Source organism: Anomalospiza imberbis, chromosome 1 (genome assembly GCF_031753505.1).
Source record: "Anomalospiza imberbis isolate Cuckoo-Finch-1a 21T00152 chromosome 1, ASM3175350v1, whole genome shotgun sequence".
NCBI lineage: Eukaryota > Metazoa > Chordata > Aves > Passeriformes > Viduidae > Anomalospiza > Anomalospiza imberbis.
The window spans coordinates 122,905,799-122,917,850 of NC_089681.1; the positions used below are offsets into that span (position 1 = coordinate 122,905,799).

The window sequence follows — 12,052 nt, forward strand, 5'->3', positions numbered from 1 at the left end:
ATAGCGTTTTGATATATGGGAGTTGCAAGGGTATTGCATTTTTATACAATCCTAATAGTATCCAGAAGTGCATGGTGGCTTTGAACTTTCCATAGCATTCGTACTGTAATTTCTCATATAATTACTACCTTCCATTAAGGAGTTATGCAAAGTTAGTTTCTTTTCAAGAATGTTTTAGGGTTCACTGGCTTTTTGTATTAATTTCACATAGGCCTATTTATGCAAGCCTTATTCCTGCAGGAAGAAATTATACATTACATATGTAGGAGAAATGAAAGCTCTTGGAATATATGCCCAACTCCTAACTAGTTATGCAACTAAAGGTTGGAGGCGTGAGCTTTATATTTTTTGTCATTCATGTACTTCATAGAATTGTTTAGGTTGGAAAAAACCTTTAAGACCATGAAGTCCAACTGTTAACCCAGCAGTGCCAAGTGCCACTAAATCATGGCCCTTAGGCTACCATGTCTACAGATCTCTTAAATATCTCCAAGACTGGCGACTCCACAATTTCAAATGCTCTACGTTCAAACTGTCAACGTTCTACTACAACATTTGACAATTCTTTCCGTGAAAAAATTTTTTCTAATACCTATCTAAACCTCACCTGACACAACTTGAGGCCATCTGCTCTCATCCTGTCACTTGTTACGTGAGAGAAGAGACCGCCCCCACCGGGCTAGAGCCTCCTTTCAGGGAATTGTAGTAGAGGGTGATAAGATTTCCCCTGAGCCTCCTTTCCTCCAGGCATAACACCCCCAGCTCCCTCAGCTGCTCTTCACAAGGCTTGTGCTCCAGACCTTCCCCAGCTCCACTGCCCTTCTTTGAACACTCTCCAGCACCTTAATGTCTTTCTTGTAGTGAAGGCCCCAAAACTGAACACAGGATTTGAGATGTGGCCTCACCAGTGCTGAGTACAGGGAGATGTATACTGCCCTGGTCCTGCTGACCACACCACTGCTTATAAAAGCTGAATTTCTGATACAGTGTACAGAAATTTCTGGTACAGTGCACGTGTTTCTTAAATATGGTCATATAAATATTTCAGCTGCACACAGATTAACAAAATTAGTAAGGGTGGTTTCTAGGAAGAGACTCAACCGGTGGTGGATTGTGATAAGCAAGACTGCTTTTTGTAAAGAAAGCATTGCCAACTGTGATCAGATTATCTTAGACATCCTATTTTCTTACCTAAAATGTGTATGTTAGGACAGATTAATGATTAACAGGATTTTCAACTGGTCTGTAGCTAGCCTAGTGCAGCCCAGATAGTCTGCAGATGTTCCACTATAATCCCTTTTGACACATAAATGGAAGACAGTAATCAGCTCTGCCTTTACTGACCTGAGCATAATTTCGGATGGCATCATGATCTTCATCTGCAAAAAATACACAGTGGTTGGTCATCTTGGTCTTGTCATTGTCATCTATGCGTGTTCCTCCAGGAGCTGTAAGAAAGGAGAAAAAAAAAAGGCAAGGAATTATTTCTTACTTTAAAGAATGTAAGATTTAATAAGTCTAGTAAGTCTTACATTAATATCACTGAGGCAAAAGGCCATAGTAACAGCCGGGAAGGAGGAGAACCAGAGACCAAACTTCGCTAAGATGTGGTGGCACCTGACAGAAGGAACACCTGGCTGATATGCTGCACTGTAGATCGCACAGTCCTCACAGGACGGAGTGATTCAGCTCACCCTAAGCAAACTCAGCTGGTCTTGAGAGCCCTGAGAGTGATCAAACAAGTATGGGCTGGAGCACAACCCTTACACATTATTTTAGTTCTTACTTTAAATACCATAATAATGTAAATCCTTCCCAAAGAGAAAAGTATTAGCACTGTGTTAGTAATCTGAGTACTTGGAACATCCTGCTAACCCCTCTAATGCTTACCAAGCTCATGTAAAACACTGGCTTATTTTGTTGAGAGTTTTTTTCCTAGGTATTTCCACTAGCTGCTGTTTCCTGCATTACCTCAAACCTTACAAAAAAATCTTTTCTTCTTACATACCAAAGAGCAGGAAGCAGGAGTCAAAGCAATATGACCAGTAAAAGGAGGTAATTTACTCAAAATAAAGAGGAAAGTGAAAAGCATGTTTTTGCCAGAAGCTGCCATTGATACCTGGTAGAAAAGTCCCATGAACATCCACAAAGCACACCTTCACTTCTCTGAGCTACCTTTAGTTCCAACATCTACAAAGCAAGATTTGCAGCAGCTCTTAATCTGGAGTGCACCTTTTTATACTAAAAAATCCTTCTGTTTCCCCTAGTTAGCATCTCTCATTCTCTTTGCTGTTGCAATTATATTTTGGTTTAGCTCAGACTGAAGGCTTCTCAGAGCAGTATCCAGAAAGTACTGTATGACAAACAACAAACAGTGCTATAATATGAGACACAAGCAGTGAAATTGTAATACCAGCTATAATTTCCACTGTAGGGGAAGATAGCATCTTAAAAGAAACAAGCAAGGCTGATCATCAAAATTCTGTCAGATATTCTGCAGGTTACCTAACATGCTGCCAGCTACCAAAATATCAAAGAGTGTGTCAGCATAGCGGCGATAATCAAGCCGTGAGCCTGCTGCATCCAGAAACTTGGCTATAGCCTCCAGGTCATTCCCAGCTTCATTGAGGCCTTGGACAATTGTATCCCTGAAGACTGTGGGTTCAAATTTCTCCTTTTCATCTGAAACAGAGAGAAAGAAGGAGAAGGAGAGAGAGAGTGTCAGTTTTAAAACTTGTTAAAATCCTGTATCAGTCAGCAATTGAAAGGACCATGGCACCTAAAATACTCTTCTCATTCTGGTCAACACACCAGAAGTTTGTTTGACTTGTATAATTTCTGGAAATTCTGCAGTGTTTACCCTTGCTTCCCCTCTCCTTGTCATCTCCCAACACCAAAACACACATAAACATATGGAATAAATAAATTGAGGAAACTATTGTTTTCAAACATTCTTTCAAAACATTACTTTTCTCTTGCTCTGAGAGCAGAATAAAGGGAATGCCAAACTATGAGTACATAATCTCACTGCATGAACATTTCACTTTTCATCTCCTGTTATTTTTCTTTTAGTAACTATAGTTACATAACTAGAATGTTTTCAAAAAGAGTCTTCAGGAAAAATAGGAGAATGAGTGATTAATAAAACTAGTTTTTGAATAAACATTTAAGGCAACACAATGTAACCAAGAATTTATCTTTTACATTCACAGACCTAAGCAGCACTAGGAACACAGCACTCACATGGCATTTTCTACAGCTGTCCCTTGTTGAATGCAATTAAGGCACAGTCTGACCCCCAATGTCACTGTGTCAAGGTCATTAGTCACAACAGAAACAACTGCAACCTCCAGGTAACTCTTATGTAGCCTTTTTGCCCACTCATTCGACAGCTTACCATGGCCACTTGAAGCTTCTTAAGAAAACTCTCCCTTCTTTTATAAAAGGTTACAAATGAAATGCCTGTTACTGTTAAAATAACTATGAACTTCAGAAACAAAATTGCAAGCTGTTCTGTGCACTCATACCCACGGTTATCACCTGCTGACACAAACACTGATACAAGTTCTTGAAAAACTGGAAAATATCCAGAGGATCAATCCAGAGATTTTTACTTACTAAAATAATTGAGGATTGGTTAAATATCTGTCCAAACACATGCTAATGCAGTCTGAAACATGCCAGCTGCAACTCCTGCAGACTTTTTGTGAGAAGTTCTGGAATTTATGCATCCTCTGGCTGCATGAGTAGCTTCTGTTCCGCACTACTCATAGTGCAGCTTTTCATCCCAGGCCTTAAACAAAAGACCTAGCTTTTTAACAGCCTCTCTTCCCTAATCTCTTCCTTCCTGACACATACTTTCATGGTAATTGAATAACTACAGACAATTTCTACTTTTGATAGCTTTTCTATTTCTCATACAGAAAAGTTCTCTCTCCTCTGCTGCATGTACCTGGGAAGCACTCATTCTAGCACCTTCAGTACCTCACTTGTACATTCTCCTCCACTTCCAAAGCATCCCCTTCTTCCATAGCAATTGTAGCTGGAAGACATAAAGCAGTCCTTTCCACTCAGAGTCCCAGGTCACTGGGAAGCTCCGGGGATTAATCCACTTGTCCTTTCAGGGAGCCTGGCAGCAGTCACCGGCACTTCAAGGGATGTCTCTCAAACACTAAGCACTGAAAAACTGTAGCATCCCCTTTTTTTCCAGAAATCCCTTGCTATGCAAGGCTTTTTGTGACTTACTTGTAGTAGACTTGTGAGTCTACTACCCATCTCCACATGGATTGCTTCCCCATCCCCCAAATCTGACCTCCTCAGACCAAAACTGAGATAACTCCATGGACACCCATACATATGTTCAAGCAACCATCTGCTCCCAACTCTGGCTCACCTTGAAGTGATGCACACAAACATAGGGCCAACCTAGATTCTCCACCACCATGCTCTCACCACCCAATACACTACTCAATAATGTCCCTTCTCTGGACTGCAAATTATTTCTTCCCAGGCTTTTACTTCACACCAGACCTTGGGAGATTTTCAGACTCTCAGCCACATTCTCTTGACTTTGGCTGTGATGAAAACCTGGAGTCTGTGTTTTGAGGAACCACCTCTCCTGTCTGCAGGGCACGGCCATCAGGGACAAACCAGGAGGTTGAGAGGGCAATTGAAGTAGGTGCCTTTGCTCCAGGGAAATGCCCACAGAGAAGCCTACTACTGGAATCCCATCCAAGCCACCAGACCTGTTACCAAAATCTCAGTTGCAGCTCTCCTCCAACTTGAAGTACAAAAACCAACCCAAAACAAAGAACAAAGCAGCCAACCAACCAAGAAACAGACCAGTCTTTTACTGAAATAAGTACTTCAGTATGTGTACTTCAGGCAATTTTACTTGTGCCCAAGAAACAGTTCCACCCATAAACAAGCATCTGAGTGTAATTATTCTCTCTTGGATTGCCAAATAAGTATGAATTATTTGAGGACTAAAAAAAATTTAAAATGCTTGATGACACATCAACCAACAAGAAGACCGACTTTTGTTTTAAGAGTTGAAAAAAAATCCTGTTTTACTTTTTCAAATGTATTTTTACCTAAAAATTTAAGATGTTCTCATCTAAATTAGAAGGTATTATATGCTTTTTATCATGGGTACACAGTGCTCAGTACAAACACAAATACCATGATTAATATTTCTTAGCTATTTAAAATAGATTCTTCCCCTGCCCCTGAAGTCTTCCTCTCATCTGTAGTACCCTATTATTGTCTTGTCTATCACAATCTAAAAATTTACATAGGAACAGGAGGCGAATTCATTGCATGAAAAACGATTTATAATTTTATTGAAACATTTTCCTACCAAGCTAATGTACTCAAGAGGAATATGCTGATGTATTACAAGAGGGTGAGTAAGAAGCCATCACCAACAAGGGGTGACAGTCTGTTGAGCTGTCAAGTGCACAATTACTAAACAAGCACAGCTCCAATCATGGGCTAGCAGAGGCAGGTGTAGCTTGCAGATGTGATGCACACAATATCCACTGCAGCAGTGCTATACACAGCTTTTCATTTTCAGCATGTTCCTAGATCCTTATTTCCTATCTTTAGCTTCTAAGAAAACCACAAAGTATGTTCATAGTCCTGTCCTTGATTAATTTTATCACTTCAACAGAAGGCCCAGCACTGTAATTCTGTGGAAGAAAAAAGATAACATGAAGTAAGAAGAGGGGCCAAACAAGGTAACATAAAGGTGCTAATATTGACTTGTTATTAGATAATTTTCTTATCTCCATAAATATAGCTCCACAAACAGAAGTACTGGCCAGACACCAACTACTGCTGACCCTCACTGAAAAAGGAATATTCAACAGGTACAGAGATTATACCAAGAACTGACCAAACTATTTTATTTGCCTAGACTGATAGGAACTGTGAGATGCCTCCTTCCCTTGGAAGGTTTTTCCCTTAACAGCATCATTTTTCTTCCTTCAAATCTTTTTCAAGTGATTTGAATGTCTGCCACTATATATGCTGCATGCAAGGCTTATTTCTTTCATTTGGTTAATCAATGTAACTAGAAAGAGATTTAAAAGCTCCTCCTCCATGGTTCTCTCTCAAAGATATTTTACACACTAAGCATACTTTCAAACTTTACATTGAAAAACATTGTATTATTTTTTGCTCTCTGACAGCTCAGAAGCTGTTCACAACCTGAGATTAGCTGCAGCTAGCTGACCAGTGGCAAGAGTTCACATGTTCAATTAGTTTTATTAGACACCTGACTGCAGCGTTACACCTTGCTGAGATGGCAGTGCTGCAGGGATCTGCAGAAGGGAAAAAGGATTATCATGGGACACAAATGGGTAAAAACAAGCAGCCCACCGTCCCCAAAAAGTGCGTGTTTCAGACCCTCTATCTGCCTGCCTGTTACACACCACAGTACAGTCTCCAAAAACCATAATGTCGTGGTCAAACTACAGCTACTGCCCTCTGTCCTACCTGGGTGACATTTCGGGATTCCCTCACATACTGAAACTCAGCATAAAAAAAAGGCTAAGAGCATCCTTTAGTCTCATGTCAAAGATGTAACAACCTATGGCACTGCTGTGATACAAAAGTATATGGAAACCTAAGGGAATAAACATACGTGGAAGTCATTTCTTTTCTCAAACACTGCCTCTAGAAAGAACCAAGTATCTACAAATTTCTAAGCAGGCTATTAAAATATTAAGGTAACCAGGATGACACCACTTTTGAAGAAGAGAGCTTATGTTCTGAGTACAAAAAGTGTTTGCACGTTAAAATTTCTCTATTAAAGCCACTTCATATCCACAATCTCATTTAAGTAACCTCTCTCAAAAGAAAAATCCCAATGAATCTTTCAGACTACCCATGTATTTTCTTTCTTCCATGTAATCAGCGAGTTACCTTGGGCTACTTCCAATCACTGCAAACAGAAATCCAAGGGATAAGCACAGAATTGCAAATCAAGTATCTTTATTTATTCTAATTATTGCTAATTAAATAGGAGTCAAAGACCAAATCTGTATTAGGACAGATTATGTCCAACTTAGTGGAAAACATAAGGTGAAAAGTCTCTATGAAAGAGAGAATATTTTCTAAGACAAGTTTATCAAATAACATATTTACCACAACTGACTGACTAGACTGAAAAATACATGGGGTCAATCCCGCAGTGTGCATGTCTGAGTGCTTTTACTGGCTGATCTGACAGACAGACTTCTTTAGGGATTGCTAATTCCACTCCTCTGGCTACACCTATATGGTTGTGAGTTAATGCAGTGTATAGCTCCTACTGCATAGTGCTCTTGACCACGCTGATAGAAAGTTAATCCAACTAATTACTGGAGCACCATGATACTTAATTACAAACAATACTGGTTTCTTTTTAAATTATTTATCCTTACAAACGTTGTATGTACATCATAGAAAAGACATTTTGCATTTAAGAGACTGTACTAGTGAAATAAATGGAAGAAGTGCTAGGTGCAATGGAGGAAAGATGAGAGAAAGCTGGCACTGCTTTTTGACATGACTGAAACCAAACTATTTTGCAATTCCTACCTAAGCTTTGTGATCATCCTAGATCTCTAGACACTCATCATTCAGCTTTTCAGACTTGTGATAGAATTTGAAATTTTCTGAGAAAGGTTACCAACTCTTTTTGTTTCTCTCATCCCCACTAAGAAAATGCTCTTATTTACATTTTCTGTCACAAGACATTTAGATAAGCTTTTAAGACATGTTAGCTTTTGATCAAAAACAGGAAAGACAAGACGGAAAAAGTCTGCTTCATGACAGATAGGAACACCACCTGTGTCTGCTGCAATAATTGACTATTATACCAACAAAAATTGTGATCCTTCTTTTCACAAACCATACTTAAGGTTTTGTTTTTTTGGTGGGGGAGCAGGAAGGGAATAAAATAATATTAATTATGTGTATTTTTTATCTCTGCCTCAGACTGTTAGGCATTCATCCCAGCCATCTAAATTGTAACAAATGAATTCTGAGTATGGTATGAGAGAACATGTTAGGATAACACCTGCTGTGCCAGAATATCTGGGTGGTCAGTACAATCAGCATCACTCAGCTTTCTTTAAAAATTGATGCTCTACTGTACTTAATGAAACAAAGCATTGTTCATGTTTACAGAAGATCAGTATCACAATGAGTAAATTGGGACTCACACAACTGTTTTATTTTAACAATTTAAAAAACCTACACTAACACAGGAGAAAAAAATATTTGTGAAATATTTATTTCACAAATAAATATTTATGAATAAATATTTGTGACTGCCTTCTGAACCTGAAAGCAGGGCCAGTGAGATAATCTGACCATCTCATGGAGAAGGAAGGTGAGACAATTCCTTTTTAGATATGAAAGGTTCATCTCTAGACATGGCATTGATTTGAGTCAAAGAAGTAAAAATTATTATCAAACCAAAAAAGCCCAGGTAATTTTCTTTACACAACCTTTAAATAAAAGCTCATATTTTGCTTTCTTATTTGAAAAGGACATTTTAAGAAACACCCAAACCAAACATCGAACAAGTTTTCTTTATCATATGAAAATATACTATAAATTCATTTAGCATCTAATCTTTAACTGAAGCCTCCACATGACTTCATAGCTAATAAACTCAAATTTTAAATAAAGTCCTAGGATATACAGTGAAAATAATAGAATTCATAGAGCTTCGTTAAAAATAACATCTTCATTCTTGACATGGCTGAAAATAAGGGGAGAAAAATCCTTTAGCTGAACTTTCTACCATTCCACCTACTCTGTTTCTAGTCATTTTAACACAGAATAAAGCAAAAAACATAATGCAACCTACCCCTCTTCCTAGTTTTGAACCGCTGGCCTGTTAGCACCGGCTTCTGATTCTTATTCATAAAATTTCTGGAGAAACAAAAAAAGGGAAAAATATTTATACTCTAGCATTTACAGCAACAGTTTAATCTAAAGGCAAAATAAAGACCCAGTGTAGCAAAATCCCAACATATGAAAGGTAAAGAAAGTTCTTAATGCATATTCCAAGAGTAATTCACATTATCTTTAAGATGAAGAACACTACAATCCAAGGATAAGTTCAATGAGATGTGTTTCTTTTAAAACCTGGCTGTTGGCATCTCTGTAAAAAACCAAGAAGATTCAAAACTGAGCAGGAAGGTGATGGAGTCACTGTCCTTACTCCTGGGGCAGGGGTACAGCATCACTGCCCATGCAGCTCATGGGGACACTGGGGGCACAGAAGCCACTAAAGCAGAGGACTGGGAACCATCCTGGTGAGGCTCAGCATGGCACAGGTCTCACCCTCTGGCACAATCACCAGGCAGACGGATGCCCAGGGTTGCGCGCTGTCCACCTCAAGACAAGATTTTGTGGTCTAACCATAAAGACAGTGCTGTAACCATCAAATTCTAATCCAATACTTCTTACAAGCATCACTGTATCTTAGCAACTTCCAGTTCTGAAAAGCTTGTGGGTGTTGTAAAAATAATAGAAGATAAACAAATCCCTCGCCCCATCAACTTTAAGCATAAATACAGTGTTAAGGACACATGGCACATCATACAACAGTAAAAAATACTGGGCTTGTATTACTTCAGACCTTTACAGCAAATCTCAACACATAATGTCAAAAAAATTGGGAAGTGATAACATATTAATGTCATTTTATCTAAAGAAAACAAAACTATTTTTAAGCTTTGGATATAATCAGTTTCATCACACAAAATGCAGTTTACGCAAAAAGCAGCTAAACCAAGAGCTGCATGCAAACAGCAGCAATTAAAAGGAAGCTTTGCAGCACTAGGAATCACCACAGGTCATCACCCTGTCCTGCCCACAGCACCTGCCAGCCCTGAGACTTTTCAAGGCCACCTACTCCACACCCTGCAGGCCATTAGATCACTCTTACACATGAGTTGCATGTCTAAAATTAAGCCTTCTCAGGGAAGACTTTGAGTGTGTTCTTCTAATAAATATAGTTTTACAGAAATCTGTATTATTTGTATTTCTTCGTTGTGTACACTGTAGGTCTAGTTTAGAAGTACACTGATTTACCAACATGCTTCCTACCACAAATGAAAAGAAACTCAAGCTCCATGGCTGAGAAAGAAGCCATCAATCACACATTACTATCCAAGTAGCGTTTTCTCTGCCCCTGAAAGTTCATTTAACTCTCTTAACAATGCTCCAGCTATACAATGTATTTCCATTCACCAGACTTCTAGTGGCAGCATCCCTAGCTGGTGATTTTTGTAGCATTTCAAATGTTTTACTTGGCAAATCACTTCCTTCTAGTCTAGGTTTACCACTTATCCACAGTCAAAAATTCTGCATGCAGGCACATGAACTGGAAATAGCCAGTACAGTTCAGAATCAAGACTAGGTTTGCTTCCTGTAAGTCACAAAACCACAAATACACAACAAAGCAGTTCAACTGAGATTCATACTCATCACTGAGATTTACAGCTGCAGTTCTAAAAGATGAAGGAGTATTTTAAAACAACTGCAACACTTAACAGCCTTCTGGGAAAAAGTTCTGCTCATCTGCAAAGAGTTACACATGGCAAACCAGGATATCATGGGATCTTTCAAAGTGCTGTAGGATTCAGGAGTGCCTTCACAGCAGAGTTCAAAAGGCTCCTTCCCCTGATGAGACAGCTCGGTATTAGAGGAACAGGAGGTGCTTTATAAGTTAATTAGGCAGACAATCTAGCAGTCTACAGGGATAAGCAACAGTCCAGCCTCTAGCCAGTGACTGGCTAGATTTGACATAGTTATCTGCTTTGTCTTTCTGACCTTCAGTTATTTGTAAAGAGAATTATCTATAACATTCACCTAGTTATTTTTGACTTGTTTTTATGTTTTGCCTGTACACCTTACACCTTATTCTAAAAACATTAATTTCAAGAAATGGCAAGAGGAGCCCAAGAGGTTTGCAAAGAAACTGTCAAGTGAGCCATACAGCAGGTAAGAACTGTAAGAATCCACTTTTTACAGCTCTTCCAGAGCAAAAACGTGCTGTCAGGCTGGGGTCACAGTGCCCACTTCCTTAAGGAACACACAAAAGCCTTCAACACAGCATACTGGTACAGTTTCACTGTTTCTGTAAAAGACAAAAATGCATACACAAAATTTCTAATACCAGACTTCTTTCCTTGGATGCAGTGTATTTTTAAGCTGCAAAAACACTTGCATGTACCTGAGGCTTGACTGTGGATTTTAACTGTTGCCCATGAACATAAAATATGTCCTTTAAAACAGCTGGGAAAAAGATTTAAAAAAACACAAACAGTTAAAGCAGGATTCCCAACTTGTGGCAGATTTAATGACTAGAGCTTCAGAGCAACAGAAGAGACTCTTGAATAGCTAATTACTAGGAACACAGGATATGCCTTCTGCTATATTTAGCTTTAAATGTACTGTGCTTTAATCTGCTCAAGTGAGGGTCTGGCTTTCTAAGGCACTGCCTCAAGCTATGGCTCAGGATCCTTCATTAAGAAACGTCTTGAGACTGAGCAAAACCAACCCAGTGATCTACACAACAATCAAGAATGGCATCAGCTCCTGAAAATGAGATTTTGAAGTGCTGTTGCTACCACAACAAATGCCTGCATAGTAGTTTAAAATTTATGAAAGTGAATGCAATGCAAAAACTTCTTTTTTAAGAAACCAACAACAGCACAAGTGGTAGCTGAAGGCTGTAAATTTAGGGTGGCAGCATATAAACTTGCAGGGCACATTTGATTGCATCAGAGAGTGCAGCCTGCCTCCATGGTGTCAGATAGCTGTAAAACCTTGAAATCACTTAAGACCTTGAACTCTTACATAGATTCTCCATTTTGAAAGGTACAGCACCTGGGTGGCTCAAAGCCAATGGCCAGTTTTGAAATGGCAGCTAGAGAAGTCATGGTGGTTTCAGTGGCACTAGGATCTTAAGGTTATGTATGGGTAGGAAGGGAATAGCCTCCAAAAGAAAACCCAAACCACCAGCCAAACTTGTGGTTTTCTAGCC

At 39.1% G+C, this 12,052-nt stretch overlaps 1 protein-coding gene across 2 annotated transcripts in view; it reads right to left on the minus strand.

Moving 5' to 3' along the window:
- Window positions 1-12,052, minus strand: part of BZW2 (basic leucine zipper and W2 domains 2) — a 57,337-nt gene that overhangs the window by 27,788 nt on the left and 17,497 nt on the right. For both annotated transcript variants that reach the window (XM_068209724.1, XM_068209716.1), the window contains exons 2-4: window positions 8,864-8,928; window positions 2,506-2,682; window positions 1,345-1,448 (exon numbers count right to left, since the gene is read on the minus strand). In XM_068209724.1, coding sequence (XP_068065825.1) covers window positions 1,345-1,448; window positions 2,506-2,682; window positions 8,864-8,921 — 339 coding nt within the window. In that variant the 5' untranslated portion in view covers window positions 8,922-8,928. The remainder of the gene's footprint in view (window positions 1-1,344; window positions 1,449-2,505; window positions 2,683-8,863; window positions 8,929-12,052) is intronic.